This window comes from Camellia sinensis, chromosome 6, assembly GCF_055761805.1.
Source record: "Camellia sinensis isolate YWXY chromosome 6, ASM5576180v1, whole genome shotgun sequence".
In the NCBI taxonomy this organism is placed as follows: Eukaryota; Viridiplantae; Streptophyta; class Magnoliopsida; order Ericales; family Theaceae; genus Camellia; species Camellia sinensis.
In genome coordinates this window covers 173,829,089-173,850,087 of record NC_138966.1, presented here as the reverse complement: position 1 = coordinate 173,850,087, position 20,999 = coordinate 173,829,089, and the positions used below count along the sequence as shown (strand labels likewise).

At 28.8% G+C, this 20,999-nt stretch overlaps 1 protein-coding gene across 4 annotated transcripts; it reads left to right on the top strand.

The window, feature by feature from the left end:
- The first annotated feature begins 16,188 nt into the window (after window positions 1–16,188).
- LOC145793034 (uncharacterized) lies at window positions 16,189–20,721 on the top strand. 4 transcript variants are annotated; one of them, XM_082875414.1, is made up of 6 exons: window positions 16,189–16,327; window positions 16,454–16,547; window positions 16,627–16,681; window positions 19,496–19,587; window positions 19,665–19,742; window positions 20,206–20,721. In XM_082875414.1, the coding sequence occupies exons 2-6, from the start codon at window positions 16,495–16,497 to the stop codon at window positions 20,285–20,287; spliced, it is 360 nt and encodes a 119-aa protein (XP_082731540.1). In that variant the 5' UTR covers window positions 16,189–16,327; window positions 16,454–16,494; the 3' UTR covers window positions 20,288–20,721. The 4 variants fall into 4 exon arrangements, 2 of the variants coding, with proteins under 2 accessions (XP_082731540.1, XP_082731542.1); XM_082875416.1 differs by having other exon boundaries at window positions 16,272–16,331; XR_014333542.1 differs by lacking the exon at window positions 19,496–19,587.
- The last annotated feature ends 278 nt before the right edge of the window (window positions 20,722–20,999 follow it).

Sequence of the window (20,999 nt, the reverse complement as noted above, 5' to 3'; positions counted from 1 at the left end):
TCAATAATTTGTTAAAATATATCCTGGTATTGTGATTTTCTTCTTTGAATTGAACCAATTGAACTTTGAATTTTTTTTTTTAGAATTATGTAGTATTATATAATTTTTTTTTAGGGGTTTTCATAAATTGACATCATTTAAATTGCTCAAAAAATAGATTTATCAACAAAAAAAAATTTGTTTAAAAAAAATTAATTCTATGTTTATCATAATTTTATATAATTTTTTATTAGCACGCATAACTATTAATGATTAAATATGAATATGAATGAAATTTGTATAATTATCATTACAACAGTTATTGTGTATGTCACGTATTACATATCATGTAAAAATATGGTTAGTATAGTTATATTGACATAATAAATATCATGATATCATTTTTTTTAATAATGATATAAAAAAATTTATATATAATTTTTGTATAAAATGATGTAATTTAATATGGATTTTTCACTTTAAAATAAAACACCCATTAAGATATTTTATGTTTATAAATTATTTTTTAGATTTTTTTGTATAAATTTTATATATAACAAAAATTTGAAAAAAAAAAAAACAGACTTCTTTTAAAGCATAGAATTCTTAATTCCTTACAAAGATTTTTTTTGTTTCTCAAGAAAAATCATTTTGTCTCTTCTCTTTATTTGATTGATTAAAAATTGCAATTTCGTTGTTTTCAATTTTATTGAAGAAATAGTGTAGGACAAATTTCACTTTATCTCTATGTGTTTTGGAGCTTATTTAATTTATCCTCTAATGCTTGGAAATGACCACATAATCCCTTTATAGTTTGTGGATTAAAATATACTATTAAAAACTTCACCCAACTTTTTATAGTAGCAGTTCAAATTTTTTCAGATCTTAGACCTAAAATCAAAATGAGAATTTTTTTACAAGGCCTTCAATAAGAAGAAATATTTTATAATTTTTTAATAAATTTTAAATGACAAATTAAATAATCTAATGGTTTGAGTCATCTCTAATATTTTGACAGGTTACGAAGAAAGTCTTGCCTTAAAAAAAACAACAATAATTCATCTCCCTTTTCTTCCCACCCCCTTTGACCCCCTCTCTCTCTCATTGGTTACATTTTTTTTTTCTTTTTCTTTTTCTTTTTTTTCCTGCTCCTCCAATCACCACCCGCCACGTGGCAAACGGGGGGGGTGAGGGGGTGACCCCCAAAAGGGGGTCCCAAACATTATTCTAAAAAAAATTCAACATAGAGTACCAACAAACCATGTCATTGGCCCTGTTTGGTAGAGCTGTGGGAAAGTGCTTATAGCTTATGCCTAAACAGCTTATAGCTTATAACTTTCAGCTTAAGCTGATTTCCAGCTTATTCTTAAAGCATCTCCTGCCCCACTCAAAGAATAAGTTGTTTTCTGACTTCCACAAAGCTATAAGTTATAAGCTATAAGCTAAACCAAACACATCAAAATAGCTTAAATTAAGCTGAAAGCTGAAATAAGCTGAATTTAAGCTGTACCAAACAGGGCCATTATCATTTATAACTGTAATTGCACCCACAAATAATGTATATTATCCGTAACAATGCCGCTAAAATTATATTTTAAACTCTCATTAAGGTGTTTTTGAATTTTTATTTATTTTTTTGAGTGAATAAGTAACTCCCACTAAGGTGATAAGTAAGAGCATCTCTAAGGGAATAGTTAAACAAATCTTGTTAAATAATTTAGCCAATGTAAGTCTAATTTTGAGCTCTAATGGGCTAGTTATTGGACTAGCTGCTTTACCATCCTATTTTTTTGGTGGCTACAATTGAAGAGCCCCAGAGGCTCTCCAAACAATTATGTATGTATATATTTTAGATTTTTGTATATTTATGTCTTGGATTTGAGATTTTATATTAAATATACATATATGTGTGTGTGTGTGTAGCAATTTTATATGTTCTTTCAATTTTGTTTGATAAATTACGGAATAATTTATTTTGTATTTTTTTTCTCCTCATTCTACAGGTTTTGTATGTTTGTATGGAAAAATTTACTATTATTGCAAATTTATATTAGTAAAATATCAACAATTAGTATTTTTTATTTTAAAAATTAATTAAGTTAGTTTAAATGATTAGCTAAAATAAAGAGCGTGGTTGGAGAATACAATAACTAAAATAATTAAGTAAAATAAAGAGTGTATTTTTTTATATTTTAGTTAGTAAAAAAATAGAGAGCATAGTTGGAGTTGCTCTAAGGGAACTCAATAATGACCCTAGTACACCTAGTTGATGAGGATGATCATTTAAGCAAAGTCCTCACTTTTGTCACATTTTTAAAACACCCATTTTGTCATTTGCCACATTTTCAAACTTTATTGTATTGTGAAACTAATTTTGGTATTGCAATAACAATTTCTTCAATTCCTTCACTTGCATGTGTATTACTTGTAAATATCAAAAGAAAATTGCAAGATCCATTAAGGAAAAGGGTTGGAACAAAGTTGAATTATCTCAAGATAGGGGGGTACTTCAATTATATTAACTTAAAGGTAATATTACATTTTTATCAATTTTGGTATAATAATAATAATAATAATAATAATAAATTACACTGAACTCTATTGACGTATTAAGAAAATACAAACTACCAATAAGTCCTAATAATTGGATTTAATTCCTATCAAATCCTATTGAAAATAAGTTCTCATAAAATTATCGCTAAAAATAATTTTTTGTGACTATTTTTTGCATATATAGCTAAAAATGGACAATTAGCAACTTTTTTTATCACAATTTTTATAAATTGTCGCTAAAACTTATAATTAGTTATGCTTTTCTATAACAAAATTTTCAAACTATCGTTGAAAGTTAAAAATTAGTGACTTTTTTTGTGAGGATTATTTTAATTGTTGCTAAAACTTATAATTATGACATTTTTTGTGACACAATTTTCAAACTGTCATTAAAAATTAATAGTTAGTGGCGTTTTTTAATAGTGTTTGATGAAAAATGTCATTAATTATCATAGGACCAATTGTATTAGGACTTATACATAAGTTTCCCTAATTACTATCCTTTAGTGATGAGCTATTAGCCCCGTTTGGTAGAGCTGTGGGAAAGTGCTTATAGCTTATGCCTAAACAGCTTATAGCTTATAACTTTCAGCTTAAGCTGATTTCCAGCTTATTCTTAAAGCATATCCTGCCCCACTCAAAGAATAAGTTGTTTTCTGACTTCCACAAAGCTATAAGCTATAAGCTATAAGCTAAACCAAACACATCAAAATAGCTTAAATTAAGCTGAAAGCTGAAATAAGCTGAAATTAAGCTGTACCAAACAGGGCTATTATCCTTTTGAAATCAGAATTTGTTTCTAAATTTATATTTATTAGTAATATTTTTAAAATTATTTTTAAAATTTTTTAAATGACTTTTTGGTGACGACAAGAATTTGTCTCTTAATATTTGCCAAAGTGAGTTGTGGCCGTAAGTCTGTACCAATCTAGATTTTTAATTATTCTGTAAAATTTATACTAATATTATTTAATTACAGTTAGAAAAATATACGATTTATTTTATTATGTATAATTTTGTAAAATAATATAATTATTAAAAATTTAAGGGTCAAAGTATAAAAATAACTAAGTTAAGCCTAGATAAGCTTGAATTAATTTAGATAAATTTAAATTAATGAGGGAATAATGGGAGTGCGACACATGGCAACCCGTAACTTGGTGCCCACGGCTGCCTTTTCAAAATAATATAATTATTAAAAATTTAAGGGTCAAAGTATAAAAATAACTAAGTTAAGCCTAGATAAGCTTCAATTCATTTAGATAAATTTAAATTAATGAGGGAGTAATGGGAGCACAACACGTGGCAACCCGTGGCTTGGTGCCCACGGCTGCCTTTTCTATATATTGGGGGAGAAAAGGAAGAGAAACAAAAAAGAAATAAATGAAGAAAATGAAGGAAAAAAAATATGGAAACTAAGCAGGTCTTTGGCAGTGGAACGAAAGAGTGAAGTATTAAAGTTAAGGTGAGTTACATTATACCTTCAGTTACCATTATATGTTTTGCATATGTTTTGACTTACCATATTTATTTTATACAAGTTATGTTTTATAAACTATTATAAATTATATAAATATTTCAGTTACGTGGTTTAATTTCTGAACCCTATTTGTGAAGATGAAACCCATAGATATGTTTGTTTATATTTTAAAAAGTATTTGACTATAACCTTATATACAATTATGTTTTGTAAGTACCACCACGGCAGTCCCACGCCTTAGGAGATTTAAATAACCATTAACCCTCTGATTAGTCACTCTGTGACCCTCTATCTGTCATGGATCCATTGACCCTCTGAAACTTCTGGTGTGGAGCAAAGTGCTGTACGGAGCTAAGTGTTACACTATGGTAGGAGCCACCTCTAGAATTCGTACGAGCCACCTCTTAAGTCCATACATTTGTCTGGTTCTGTATCATGGTTATGACTTCTGATGTGGAGCAAAGTGCTATACGAAACTAAGTACTACACTATGGTGGGAGCCACCTCTAGAGTTCGTATGTGCCATCTCTTGAGTTCATACATCTGTTCTGTTCCATTCTGTACCGTGATTGTGATTATGATTATGATTTCTGTATTATATGATCTCTGTATTATATATTCTGCATTTTAATATCAAGCTGTGCTTAGTTAATAATTATTCATTGTGAATTTTATGCCCTTATACTCTTAATATAATATTTCTCACTTTGCCATATGTTTATAATTGTTTACCACTTTCAGGTAATATGTCAGGGCCAGCGCATGAGGTAGGCACGAAGCACTTTGTAGAGATAGTCCAGTTCTGACAATTTAATTAAATAGAAGCTCCAATGATTATTTTGGTACCCTCATTTAAGTATTTCTTCCGCTCGCGTTTATTCATTTATTTAAGAATTGGCCGGAGGTAACCTCAGTTACTGGCCATCACGATACTTAACCCTTGGGTACGGGGAGCGGGTCGTGACAAAGTCTATTAAGGCTTAGTTTGGCATAATCAAAAAAAGTCAAAAAGTCACTATCCTATTTCAGTCACATCATCTTATTTAAGTCACATCATCTCTCTACCACATCATTTCAAACCCAACCCATACCCAACACATATTTCATAAAAAGTCAAAAAGTGCACTTATTTAGTTTATCCCAAATAAGATTTAAATAACCCTCTCTCTCTCTCTCTTTCTCTCTTTCTCTCTTGTACAACCAAATGAAAGTGAGATTTTCATGGTTTGAGGAGGCTGTTATTTATTCTCTTTGAAAGGAAAAATGCTTCAGACTACTAATTCAGCATCACTAATATACCATTAATGATGTAGCATCATGTGAACTCCACTACTGATGTAATAGTTTGACTTTTTTTTTTTTTTTTTTTTGCACTGCCAACTCGTTAGAGCTGACATTAATGCTACCATTTTAGAGTACTGAATCAATGCTGAAGGAATAAAATGAAGGACCTTTCTTAGGTGTGCCTTGCATACCATATGCAAGGCACTTACACCCTTTTTTTTATTTCATTTTTAGGTTTCATTTGAGAATAAGTTATTTTAGTAAAAAATTATAAAAAAATAAAGAGAATAATATGATAATTTATAGTGACTTTTTAATTAAAATACTTCGTCTTCAAAGAAGGCCTTAAATATCCCTTATAATTATTTCTGTATAACTACCTCTATATGGCCACAAGAGCAGTTATTGACAAATACAAAGACTCACAAAGAATAATATACAGAGAGATTCACAATTGCCATGATCATTTTGATAGCACACGTAGTGTGCTTATCCTTCTAGTATTGAATATAATGATATAGCCTTATTTGGAACTTTGGTTTTTTAAATCAAAAATTCAAATTAGGTATTATTAGTTGTCAAATTATTTTATCTACCTATATATATATATTCGTAAAATAACATAAAATTATTTTTAAAAACAATCAATTTCCAAACACCTCCAAAATGTTAAAAATAGTTTTAAAAGTTAGTTTTTTAAAAATTTGTAAGAAAATTATACTGTTGAAATATGTAAAAAAATGTATCGAGATTAGAACTATTTTACATTTTGTGTTTACTATTGACAACTTTTTATAGTGTTATTGGCATAATCTTATAATAGCATACTATAGGTGGATAAAACTTATTTTTCACTAATCTAGTCCTCTTATGATTCTTATTATATTGTCTTGTAAAATTATCATTATACTCAATATTTACTGGCTAAAACATTATTATTATTATTATTATTATTATTATTATTATTATTATTATTATTTTGTGGGACTCACATAGAATTTGTGTGTCGACAAAATCAAAGGCTTAATATCTATTTTTGTAACAAAAATCAAAAGCAAGTATTTATGGCATCGTGATTGTCATAGCTTTTGCCCTTACAAGTACAGTAAAATACTGAATTATATGATGTAAACAAAAGAAGTATTTTCGCCTATAAAAAACTTCAACATGTTTTTCTCTCTCTCTCTCATATGGATATGCAAATTGTGCCCTGTGATTTGAGGATCCTTCCTAGACTGACAAGAAGAGGTAATCAAACTGATATAATGTTCCAGTTTAAAAAAAAAAAACTGATATAAATGTTGGTGGTGGTTAATTCTGTTTTGACAAAGAAGAGGCAATTAAGTACTACTACTGGATTCATCATTTGTTTTGTTTTTGTGAATGGGACTCAATTAAGTACCACTACAAGTTGAAAAAGACTTTTGAATGTTTTGAGTAAAAGTATTTTGTTCAAAAAATGTAATTGACCAATAACCTATGCCCCAACCCCCTTTGGAGGTAACAAATTAAGGATTTTTCGATAAAATTAGAATTTATGAAGCCAATTCCAAAAATTTATGTTGGCCCATTTGGTGGTGACCTATGTGTGCATGAGGTCCACTTCTTTACCACATCACTATCAACCCAATACACTTGAACACCTTATAAAGTGAAGACTTCTTCTTCCTTGTACCAATGTGGTTCAAAGGTAAACCCATATGTTTCGAAATACACAGTTGCTGTCACATATATGTTATACAAGATTAAAATGAAAATATTACAATGCGTTATAGGATTATATGGGCATAGGTGATGTTTCTAGCATAATTTTATTTGGGTAAATTACATTGACACCCCTTGAGATTTATGTTTATTATAATCTTCTCCTTCACATTTTGAAAATTATATCTCCTTCCCTGAGATTTAAAGTTTTATTACAGATTGTCTCTTGAGATTTAAAGTTTCATAACAATTTCCCCCCTCACCGTAATGATCATCATACATAAAATTAAATTAACAGGGGTCAGTGTAATTTTCCAAATGTGAGAGGAAAATTGTAATAAACATAAACCTCAGGGGGTATCAGTGTAATTTACCCATTTTGGTTTGTTACTCTTAATGGTTACGTATTACTTATGTTGGTGCATAAATGTAATTATGTTATTTTAATATTAAAATTATATATATATATATATATTGTGATGCATTTGTGTGTATACATATATTATGTCATACAGTGTAATTTATAAAATTATAATTATATAATAATGCAATATGGTGAATTGAAAGGATTGAGTGTAAGTTTATCTCTCGGCGAATTATTACAGGTAAAAACGTTTCATATGATTCATATGAAAGGTTATGAGTTATATGATTTATTATGGTGGGTTACAATTTATTCATTATTATATTAAACGCGAGAATTCTTCATTTGTGTGTGTATGTATATAAATTAGAGTTTGTGCATTCATATTTTAAGTGGAGAGTAAATGTATTTGTATATATTTTATATTGTGTTTATAAAAATTATTAGACAATCTATAAGGGTGTTTTTGTGGTGGAGTTTTGGAATTGCCTACTTATGTAGGATTGGTTGAATCAATACAACTAAAAGTCGGACTGTTATATTCTAGAGGAGACAGACTAATATGTAATATTCTACTACATCAGGGAGATATAGTTTTACTAACTAAGAAGGGCTTGAATTTTTTTAAAGAGAGCGAGATTATCATACATCAATCCGATTTATTATATATTTATATATTTGGAGATATGATGTGTAATACATACATAATTTAATATAGTGGACGAGCCGTAATATCCATGAATGTAGATAAATTTGTCAAATCACGTAAATATGATATTTTCTCTTTTTACTCATATTTATTTTGACTATACAATTATTTATTTATTTTGATAAATACTCCAACAACTTACAAAAACAAAAATCAATTGTTTCAATATCAACTACCTATCAAATACTGAACTCGTTTTGATTCGGAAGTTGATATCAAAATAGAAATGGTGTGGATTAAGTAGAAGTTCCCTACAATTTTAGATAAAACTATGATTATATATATATATATAGACTATTGAGAAAACTCGGTACAAAAGGACACGTGAGCATTAATTTAATCACCTAAATTATTTTAATGCACTTTCTTGTGTGGCGTTTTTTTGTTTTTCGAATTGAGAAGTGTTTCAAAAGTGGAGGAATTATACGTGTTGAAATGGCAACATGTTTTTTTGTAATCCGGCGTTTTTAATTTAACCCATGCCCATCTTTTTGAGTGTCAAATTTTGCTGAAATTTATTATATGCTTTGATAATTTCTCCCCCAAGAAAATGATAAACATATGTACACAAATTGGCATCTCCAACCCGGTCCACAAGCATTTCCCATTCCCATTGAGGAAGTAGGGTGGGGTTGGTTTCTTTTACTCCTCGGCCCGCCATGGCTATATGTATTAAAAAATATATTTTTGCGTATATTTGGAGATAATATTATTGAAATATAATATTTGTTAAATAAAAAGAAAATGAAATTATTTGTAATTTTTTTTTTTATGGGTAACAAACATAATATTTTTTTATGTTTTTCAGAAATGTCAATTTTTACTTTTATTTTTAATTTTTTCAAGCCTCACTAAACAAATAATCTAGACCCTTTCTGGTATTTTTTTCATTCAGCCATTATTTAACAATTGATCTAACAGACAGGGGATTCCCTTTCCAAGAGAGGTGCCGAGAATTAGCATCTCTCTTTCATTTTCTTTTTGGTTGATTGGGGCTAAGTTCTCAATATTTTGAATGGTAATAGATGACAAAGTCTGAAAGAGCATGTGCTAAATGAGTTTACGGCTACATTTCTTCATAAAATTGTGGAAGCAAAAACATATAAAAACAGTTTTGTTATTTGACTTCTATTATACTATATATATATCCTATTATAATGTGTTCAAATTTTCTTGAGTACTTTTCAATATGAGATTTTTTTTAAAAAAAAATTTCAAATATTGACAGTGCCATTTCGACATTTGAGACCCAAAGATATCAAGCTATGTTTGTCATTAAATACACTTCATTTTTTTCAACGTGTTAGGGAAAAAAAAAAAAATTTAAATGTAGTTTTCTTATCCCGGCAGCTCCTGTTTTATAGTTCTTGCAAGATAACTCTCCCTAGTGGGTCGAAATAATTGAAAACTTAGGATTTGTTTGGTTTGTATCTTAAGATACAATTTTTAAGAAAAAAATTTTAAATTTTATTTGGTTCAATTTTTTTTTTTTAAAAAAAATCTAAAATCATTTTCTCTCTCCTACACATTAATTAATCACTTTTTCTTTCACACATCTACTCAACTACAACAAAAGATCAAATCATTTCAAACTCCCAAATTCCAAAACTATTTTCAAAATATACAACCAAACAAACCAAAAAAAATTCTAAATTCTCTTTTCCAAATTTTTTTTTGAAAAATTATCTCAAAACACAAACCAAACACACCAATCTTTAAAGTTTCCATTTTTATTTTTTTTCAATCAATTACGGTTGTAAATGAGTCGAGTCAAGTCATGCAATAAACTGTTTAGACTTAGCTTAAAAATTTAACTAGCTAGTTTTAAAATATGTTTGTGTTTGGTTTGGTTTTGGGAAATAATTTTTCAAAAAAGATTTTGGAGGATAGAGTTTAGAAATTTTTTTGGTTTGTTTGGTTGGTTGTATATTTTGAAAATAGTTTTGGAGTATGGGAGTTTGGGATGATTTGATGTTTTATTGTAATTGAATAGATATGTGTGAGATAAAAAAAGTGATTGATAATGAGAGACAAGAGAGAAAAAACGATTGATTAATGTGTAGGAGAGATAGTTCAAATAAAAAATGTCTAGGAGAGAGTGATTTTGAATTTTTTTTTCTAAAAATCACTAAACAAAATCTTGAAAATTTTCTCCAAAATTTGTTTCTCAAAAGCAAACCAAACAAGGCCTGTTTACCTTTTGAGTTAATCTCATATGAATTTTAATCTAGTCAAACTCAAGTAATTTGAATTTTTATAGTCTATCTAAGGCTTCGTTTAATTATAGTTTAAAAGTCAATTTATTAGCTAAAACTGTATGTTTTACTTAAAAAGTTTGGACATGTTTGGTAAACTCAATTTTTGTCAAAAAAATTTATTTTAACTTCTCTTAAAAATCATTAGAAAAGCGAGAAAAATTAGGAAGGTACTAAACAAACCAAAATTTTTAACATTGACATTTAATAATACTATGTCAACATCACACTGATAACAAGTTGAGTAGAAGCTCTATTTTAGATTTTGGATATGAATGAGGTTAGAGATTTTCCATTGTTTTTTTTTTTGTTTAAATTTTAATCATATTTTCTAGCACCTACCCATGATAGGAGTGAGGTTGACCGCTTGTTTGCTTTGAATTTTCGGAATTCATTTTTTAAAACTTAAAATTTTTAAAATATTTACTAAAAATAAAGAAAAAATACAAAAAATTTAAAAAAAAAAACTTAAATTTAAAAAAATTAAATTGTGAGTCGGCTATAAATAAAAAAAAATATTCGATAAAAAGTAATATGTGCAAGACTTTTTTGATATCGAATTTATGGGGATAAAATATTACACTTCCTGTCTATTTTTTAGAGTTGTTTGAGGTGTCTTAAATAAGTGTACTTTTTATCTTTTTAGACTAAAAAGTTGAGGGAAAAAATATGGATGTTTGGGTTAAATTTTTCACTTTTTATAGAAAAATGTGTATTAAAAAATTATATAAATTAATGTGTAGAGAAAAATTAAGATTGAGAGTTGTGCAGCCGTAATTTTTGACTTTTGGTAAATAATGATAATTTTTTAATTTTTTTAGTAACTTTTTAACTTTTTGACTTTTTTTATACTATGCAAACTTGGCCTTTATGTAGATATCCAAAATACAAATACAGTTATAAGATAAATATGCTTCCACATATTTTTAACCCAAAATGGTTAAGGAGTAGGGGCATTCTCAAAATTACTCACGCTTTTGACATTGAAAATAAATTTATTTTAATGGAAATCATTTTTTTTTAAATATTTTTGAAAGGTAAAAACAATTTTCAAACTAAATACTTATCTATGTCACCAAAACTTTTACCGCCATCTCCGCTAACTCCACCACCATCATCATAATTACTATGACACCCGAATTTTTCTTTTAAAATTTCAATAAACAGAACTCAAAAATAAATAAATCACCACCATCATCATAATTACTGTGACACCTGAATTTATCTTTTAAAATTTTAATAAATAGAACTCAAAAATAAATAAATAAATCAATAATAATAATAAATAAATAAATAAATAGGAAATTGGGAAGTTATCAATTAAATTGTTTGCGAGACACTACATATTAAATATTTTAGTAAGTGATAAGTGATGTTTTATAGTTTGGTAATGAGGTTTTAGACGTGAACCTCACTTATAATTATACGTAATTTTAGAAATCATCATGAATCACCAAAAGAGTGATAACCTTTAGAATTTTATAAAAGAAAATGCTAGAAGTCTCAAATTTTTTACTAAATAAATGACCAAAGGTCTCACATAGGTGTGGAGCCCACAAAATTGCGGACCCCACACCCATGTGAGACATTTTACGGACTCCACACCCATGTAAAACATTTGATCATTTATTTAGTAAAAAATTTAGTGTCCCTAACATTACCTTTTTATAAAGCCAAATTAATTTTGGTGACTCATCCTATAGGACAGGTGGCTTCACTAACGTGGCAGGAAAGTAGAAGCAACATGGCTGCCTTGGCCCTTAGTGAATTCGCAGAGACGACAAAAGAAAGGGGTAAAGGCAGGTGTCAATTAGGGGTTAAATTTGAAGGGTGAGGAAATAGGTGGCAATGAGGGACTTGCCACTTGTTAGACAGGTGGCTTCATTTAAGCAAATCACATGTGAGAAAACCATCTATAAATAGTGCACGGCTGGGCAGCTTCAAAGACAAGGTGAGACAAAAATAAGAAGCATCCAAGTAAGGAAGAGTAATGATTCATCCCCTTTTTTTCCCACCCCCTTTGATTCCCTCTCTCTCTCTCATTGGTTTTTTTTTTTTTTTTTTTTTCTTTTTTTTCCTGCTCCACCAATCACCCCCTGTCACGTGACAAAAGGGGGTGAGGGGGTGACCCCCAAAAGGGGGTCCCAAGCATTATTCAGTAAGGAAACACATTGGCAGAATAAGAGAACATTCGAGCAAGAAACGGGGAGCAAGCTTAGAAGAATTTTTTAGGAGTAATTCTTAGGTATGTATTATTATATCTTGAGTTACTATAATATATTTTTTACATGTCTTAAATTATTATAATATATTTTACGAATGTTTTGAGTTACCACAATTTATTTGATATAAATTATGTTTTATGGTTAGGTTAATATTTTAATTATATGGATTATTTTCTGAACTTTATTTATTTAAAATGAAACCCATGGATATATTTGTTTAAATTTTAAAGAATATTTGACCATGACCTTGTAAACAATTATTTTCTGTAAGTACCACCACGAGAGTCTCATGCCTTGGGAGATTTAAATAACCATAAGCCCTGTTTGACCACTTTGTAGTCCCCTGTTGTCATGGATCCATTGAACCCCTGTAGTGATTGTCAATTAGTGACCCATGTTCTGTTCTGTTATGTACCGTGGTTATAGTGATTTATTTCAATTTTTGCCACTTAATTAATTTGTGTATTCAACTCACATTATGTTAATATTTTAGTTTAAATAATTATCCATGGCTATATTATACTCCTACACTCACAGTATAATATTTTACACTCTGCTATATGCTTATAGCTGTCACCCCTTTCAGGTGACGAGGTTTAGCGGGATCAAGATGGAAAATGAATCGCTGTGTTGTTTTTTTTTAAATCTTTTTTTTATTTCTATCTATTTTTGTTTTGAACTCTTGTAATATAATAAAGTTCAAATGACTATGTTTTGTTTTCTTTTAAATAAGCAGTTGGTACCCAATTATTTTATTTTATTTATCCGTTTGCACTGCAACTACAAAATTATTAGAATTATTTTTTTTTTATCTTATTACAACGTCGAGCCTTTGGTACCGGATTTGAATCGTGACAACTACCGCCCAGCAACTATCACTAACACTATTATTAATACAATAACTAGCACATTAGTTAAAAAGTAACAATCAAACACACACACACACAAAATAAAATAAAATCATAAAAAATGTTTTTGTTAGAATAGATCCAAAGATTGTTGTAATTTCCATTGTTGACTTCCAAAGATCGGTTTATCAAATCATCAGTAAACTTAAACCGTAACCATTTCATTTCCCTATTATCAATGGCTTTTCACGACACCAATAATAATTAATAATTGATTTATAGAGAATCACAAATATTCAAAAAATTACAGATGCTGTATTTTTTTTTTTTTTTTTTTTTTGAAGAATTAGATAAACTAGAAAGGACAAGAGGCAAGATACAGAAGATAAACTTAACAAGCATGATTAAGTCACTTGTTTTATTTTATTTTAGTTTTGGTTACAAAGTATTTTTTTCTTTTTTCTTTTTTTTTTTTCTTTTTTTAATCCCTACTGCTGCTGCTGCTACTACTACTAGAATTTTGTATTTCTAATTAATGTTTTTTCTTACAATGAAAAACACCTTTCCCAACTAAGTTTAAACCTTTTGTTTATGAGTTTTTAATAGTGATAGACCTCAACATGTTCAATTATTTAATATTTAGAATATATTAGCATTTATATAGATTTTAGTACTTATTTCCAAACGTTTTCAAATTCTTTTGACATTCAAATTCAACTTACATTTACAAAATATTTCCAAAACATTTTCGTTTCCAAGCTAACTTTAACAACATACTAAAACAAAATTTTGACCCTTGGTTGTCACAGGAAAGTGTGAATAATATTATAACCACTTTCTTGATGGAAATTTTTTCACTCACTCTCGTCCTGTATTTGACATAAGATTCTGCATGGCAAAAAGAAATTCTATTTTTTATATTATTTTTCATTAACTTTCTTGTAAAGAACACACGCGGATATTTTGCTAGTAATAAGTAAACTACACTACATTATCCGCTAAGCAATAATAGAGAAAATGGAATAAACATATCATCAAATTATCTTTTTTGCGAGCATGTTGAAAATGCAGTCAGTAAAATTCAAAAGCATACTTCTCGAGTTAGTTGCCTCTGTTTCGTTATATCTTCAGGTACAGGATAGCAATTTGCACCAAATGCTTCACAAATTTTCGTTGTTTTTGTTTTTGCTTGCTCTCCTGAGAAGAACGCTACAAATACCATTTTCTCAACCTGCATGGACAATATCAGAAGAGCCAAATTTTTTTAATGTAAAAGAATTCATCCAACGTTCTTGATAGCAATAAAACAATGTATACCATTAAAAAGTAGACTTGGTCAAATTTTCATATTGTAAGTTCTAATGAAGAATAAATTGAGCGCAAGGTTTAAAATTTTATTACAGATTTTTTTTCAGTAATTTAATTTTTTTAAATACCAATTTTACTTTTATTGGGTAAATTACATTGACACCCTTCACATTTTAGAAATTACAATCCCTCCCAAAGGTTTAAAGTAACATTACCAATTGCCCCCTTAGTTAGTATTAGTTGGAAAAAAAAATTAATTGAAAAAAAATTAATTGAAAAAAAAAATTGTTAGTAAATTTTTTAAATTTCTGTTTAAAAACCAGCGTAAACTTATTTTTTGAATTTACGTTTTTTCCTCAAATTTACAAATTGAGACAATCATTTATAAATCAAAAAAATTATCAAACAAGTTTTTGTGACAGTTTTTAAAATTTTTGTAAATATGAATTGAAAATTGAAAACGAAATGGTTACCAAACAGGTTTTAGATGGTAAAAATGTCGTAAAATTAACAAATAATTAAATAAGTTACCAACTAAAAAAATGACTTATCAAAAGATTCTTAGGCTATATACGGTTTGATTTTTAAAAAAAAATTAAAAATTAAAAATTAATTTGGTTAAGAAATAAAAAATAAAAAATAATTATTATTTTTATATAATTTTTATCTTTTGAGTGGTTAAAAATAATTTTTTACAAATTAAATTAAAACAATCAGACGTATGTATATAACCTGCTCAAAAGTTAAAATGATAATTATTTTTTACCCTTAAATGATAACTATTTTTTATTTTTTATTTCTTAACCAAATTAATTTTTAATTTTAAAAAAAAAATTCTAAAAATCAAACAATACATAACCTAAGAATCTTTTGATAAGTTATTTCTTACGTTGGTAACTTATTTAATTATTAGTTAATTTTACGACATTTTTACCATCTGAGGCCTGTTTAGTAACCATTTCGTTTTTAATTTTCAATTTATATTTACAAAAATTTTAAAAACTGTTATAAAAATTTATTTGATAATTTTTTTAGTTTATAAATGGTTGTCTCAGTTTGTAAATTTGAGGAAAAAACGTAAATTCAAAAAATTATTTATGGTGGGTTTTAAACAAAAATTTAAAAATTTTACTAACAAAATTTTTTTTCAAATAATTTTTTTTCCAACTAATACTAACCGATTGGGGCAATTGATAATGTTACTTTAAACCTTAAGAAGGGAATTGTAATTTCTAAAATGTGAGGGTGTCAATGTAATTTACCCAGTGAAGGCAAAATTGATATTTAAAAAAATTAAAATGCTAAGAAAAATCTCTAATGTAACTTTAAACCTCAAGACATAGATGTAATTTCAAAAGATCAGGAAAAAATTGTAATAAAGATATACCCAGGAGGCAGTGTAATGTACCCTAAAATTCATAATAGAGCGATTGTCAGACCCAATCTAACTTCATAAACCCCCAAAAAATCGGGGTTCAACTTTAAATTACAAAAAATATCAGGACTAAATTGCAAAAACCAAAGTTTTATTGACTTCCGGCAGCAGCAACGGGAGTAACATTTCATCACTTTCTTCTTCTTCTTCGACGATCCCATACGGCAGCACACGCCACATGCGGTGAGTCCTCTCTCTCTCTCTCTTCATCGCATTTTCTTTGCCCTAGTTTCTACAATTTCTTTGCCCTAACTGGTTTTGAAAATTTTCACCCTAATTTGCATCTCTGTTCGTGTTTATCACTTGTAGCTTTCACTTTCTCTCCTTTGTGTTTGTGAACGATCACTATAATGAAGATGAGGAAGCTCAATCGCCCCACCGGTCACCGAATGTCTATACTCAGGTTCGTATTTCAGCTCATACTCTATATTCTAGGGTTTAAATCTTACTCTGTTTCTCATTTTGATTTGGCTTTTTTGCAGAACAATGGTTTCGCAGTTGGTGAAACACGAAAGGATTGAAACTACTGTTGCCAAGGTTATTCCTTCAATTTCCTCAAAAAAAAAATTATTGTTTTTGTAGGGTCTTGTTATTTGTACAAATGAAATTGATCATATTTAAATGTATTAGTTTCAACTTATTTGGACCCTTTGTAGAAAAAATTAAATTAATATAATAGAAAAGAACAAAGGAAAGTATTTTTTGAAGTTATCATTTGGTTAAATATGAATGTAATATCTATGCCCTCCTTGTTACTGATAACTTTGGTTATGTGTGCGTTTATAAGCTAAATATAAAAGATGTTATGGCTTTTAGTAAATTGTCTGTTAGATGATTTTGAGATGATTAGATTTCTTGCAAGATTAAAAAATGTCTGGAATTTCGGACTTGGTTTAATTGGTAATGTAATTGATATGTTTTTCGTTGTGCTTTATGTTTATCAATCTGTAGGCAAAAGAAATTCGTTGTCTTGATGGTAACATGGTACAACTTTGAAAAGAGGTGTCTACAGTATCATCATATATTTTACTTTTGAGCCTTTTTTTTTCTTCTATGTAAAATTAGAAAAGTTTATTCTTCTTTTTAAATTTTTTACACATCGAGAATAAATATGATTTTTTTTTTAATTTGAGAATTTTCTAAACATTTGTCAATTAACATTTTGTATTTAAAATTAAATAAAATGTTAATTGACAAATATTTAGAAAATTAACTGAGAATAAATGTGAAAATTCTAAACATTTGTCAATTAACATTTTATATTTACTCCAAGAAATTTCTTCCTTTTCTCATTTCATTAATTTTTGCAAAAGATAGCTATTATGTTCTTCCACCAATACCCTTACATGTTTGGGTTGCAATGAATGTGTTATGTGCCATATGAATTTGTGGCTATAACTTTAAATCTTCTTATCTCACTAGTCTCTACTATAATAAATCTGAAAGAGTGGCTATATGGGTGTCAAGTATTGAATGAATGATTAGTATAACTAGTTTAAGATATATGAATGAAAGGGGGGAAAAAACAGGGGGGAAATTTGTAATGTTATTTGGTCTTGAGGAATACAGTATTTGGTCACCGTATGAGGAGCATGTACTGAAGTTCTTGGAGTTTGCAGTGCATTTTATCCCTTCTCTCGAGGATTGTGCATCAAATGCCCTTGAAACATTGTTACACTAATCATGGATAAACACGGAAAGCTCACCTTTTGTTCTTTTGGGCTATAAACGCCGCTGAATGTTAATAAATGGAGGTTTTCTATTGATTTGTTTAAAAAAAAACTAAAAGCTTGTTCAAAGAGTTTTGCCTTTTTTATTGAAGTTAAAATTTCTTCTACACATCTGTATGCCTAATTGATTTGGATTGACATTGGATGATTTTGGGATTTTAAAATATTGAAGTGAGGTAGCTGACTTGATGTCTAAGAAGCGGCACAAACACTTGACACCCAACACGGACAGATGTCAAATTTTCAAAAAATACAAGGCATGACAAGTGGGGCTTGCGCAAAATATATGGTTTTATATAATTTTTATAATGTCATATATATAAATATTTCATTCAAAGATGACAAAAATGCAACACAATACTAATTTATTAAGTTTAAAGGAAGAGGAATTAATATATATAAATTTGTAGTTTTTTTTTTTTTTTTTTTTTTTGGGGGGGGGGGGGTATTGTTTTGTCTTAAGTTATTATGTTTAAACTTATAGGGTATGTTTGGTTTGAGTTTGGGAGATGAGTTTTAGAGATAAAAAGTACGAAAAGTTGTTTGGTTTGATTTTTTTCAAAAGATGTTTTGAAAAATTATTTTGAGAGAGAATTTTGAAAAAAGTAATTGATTTGATGTGTATGAGAGAGATTTGTTTGGAAAACTTGTAAACCAAACAAGTTTTGGGAAATTTTTTTGGAAAAATTTGTTTGGTTTGATTATTTTTGAAAACTTATTTGTAGAGAATTTTTTCCAAAAATTTTTGGGAAACACAAACCAAACAAGGCCATAATATCTTTCATGTGTCTCTAAACAATAAACGTGTATGTCCCCCAAGTGTCTGATGCATGTTTGTGAGTATAATTTTTTTATTTTTTTTAATGACACATTGGGATGTGTGTTTGACCCATGTCAGGAAGTGTTCGATGAGTGTCAATGTAGGACATGGACACACACCTCTGTAAAAGTGTCTGTGATTTTTAGAGTGAATATTGAAGACTTGAGGGAAACTCGCTTGTTCATACGAAATATTTGCACCGGTTATGGCTAGTTAAATATTCGCTACCTGTTTTAAGATGGATAAAGGCGACAATATATTTCAGTCTATGTATGCATTTATTTATATTATAGATCAATTTTGTTATAGCCCTAAATCATGATAAAGGGAAGTCATTGGCTCAAGAGACTTATTGCCCAATTTGGACCCCATTCAATCATAGGTGGGCGGTTTGGCAACTTATGTAGCATTTTTGTATAGGTTAACATAAGATTTTTTGATAATATTGTGAATGTGTTTTTTAGCATAGTGGAGTGAGATTTCACAAAAGTGTGGTTTGAAAAGAAAGATTGCACACTAATAGCTGGAATTTATGCTTTGAAGTGCATATTTTATGAAAGCTTTTAAAACTTGTTATTATTATATATACTTGAAGTACACTTTTATTGCTATACTGAGTATGAACTCTTCCTTGATAGTGAATGAAACAAAAGTTGTTAAATGATTAGATAAATTAGTATTAAACTATTTCATAAATTTTCAGACTTCTATTTCTGAAATAATACTGAAAAACCTGAAAGCTTAGGCATATGAAAGTTGTATTGAACGCTATTTAAACATATCCTTCTGAATTTGTCACAGAGTACTCTTTGTGCTGCAAGGCATGCTGCTGCCTTTGTGCAGGGAGATGATGTCCTTCATAAGCTATTTACAAAACTGGCTTATCGATGCAAGTGAATCCCGTACATCTTTGTTGCCAGTCTTTGTTGGTGTATGATTATAATATTTGCTTTACTCTTCTGTGTTGCAGAGATAGAATAGGTGGATACACAAGACTGCTCCGAACTCGGATACAAGTTGGTGATGCAGCACCAATGGCCTATATTGAGTGAGATTCTTGTTTTGATTTTGTTGCAAATCTTTGAAGTAGAACTGAGAAATTTGTCTGCCATTTGTGTTATCTATAAACGTCTTTTTTTTTTTTTGTTTGAAACACCATACTGATAATTTCTGCATTTTCTTATTTGTGGCAAGCACAAAATTTCATGGGGTTGTGATATGACAGTGTTGATGTAAGTGTCAATCAAGCATCCAAGAAGGGTTGGTTGTGCTGACATTAAAAAAATTATCTTAAATTAGAGACACATCCTAGAACTGTTGATCACTTCATAGGAAGTGTTCTGTGCGCTGATTTTTATTGAAATATCAAAGTTACAATGAAAGTTTTATTGTGTCAACTATCCCTGCTTTCTCACAATCAGTCCATCTTTTTCTAAGCATTTTTGTTTGGTTCTTTTTTTAAAAAAGAAGGCTTGTTATGTGATTTAATTATGTATTTTTATTTGTAACAGGTTCATGGATAGAGAGAATGAGCTCAGACAGGCAAAACCACCAGCCCCCCAACCACCACAGAGACCACCTTTGGATCCCTGAACGAAATCCCAGCTTAGCAGGCAATTTGCACCCCCAAAAGAGGATAAAAGTTATGAATCTGATGCTTGAAATATGTTCTTAAATTTGTCATTCAAAGTTTTTTTCTTCTTTTTTATTTTATTTTGGTCATGTTATATCGTCAAGCTCCCCAAAGGTGGAAACATTCAAGCTTTAGAACTGTGAAGCAAAATTTTGCTAAATTGACAAAAATAATGCCTACGCAACTATTTCGGTAGTGCTCGTAATTTTTGAAGGCTAGGGTTAAGCTCTTTTATGGAGTGCCTTGGGAACTTTGAAGCTAAAATGTAGATTGTGTTTCAGAATATGTTTGAGCTTTGACTGGTTCTTCTATATGGAACAGCATACAAAGCATTGTTGAACCAAAATAAACTTTGCTTAATCATGCTTTTACCAGCTATTCTTCTAGATTTCAATTTGGATGTATGATGGTTTAATTCTCTCCAATTAGTTCATTGATTGTATTCTTAAGATGAGAAGTTTAGGGCTAGTTGTGTCAGTCTGGTTCTGGTTTGATAAATATGGTATTTTCATCTGCAGAGTTTCTTGAAAAATAAAGATATTTCTGGATCTTTGTTTTTCCTTCTACAAAAGTAGTATTTTTTTTTTTTTTTATTTTTTTTTTTTTGGACTCCCATATTTGGGTGTTTAAGCAATTTGTCTTTTTCTATCTTTCTTTTCCCTTTTTTTTTTT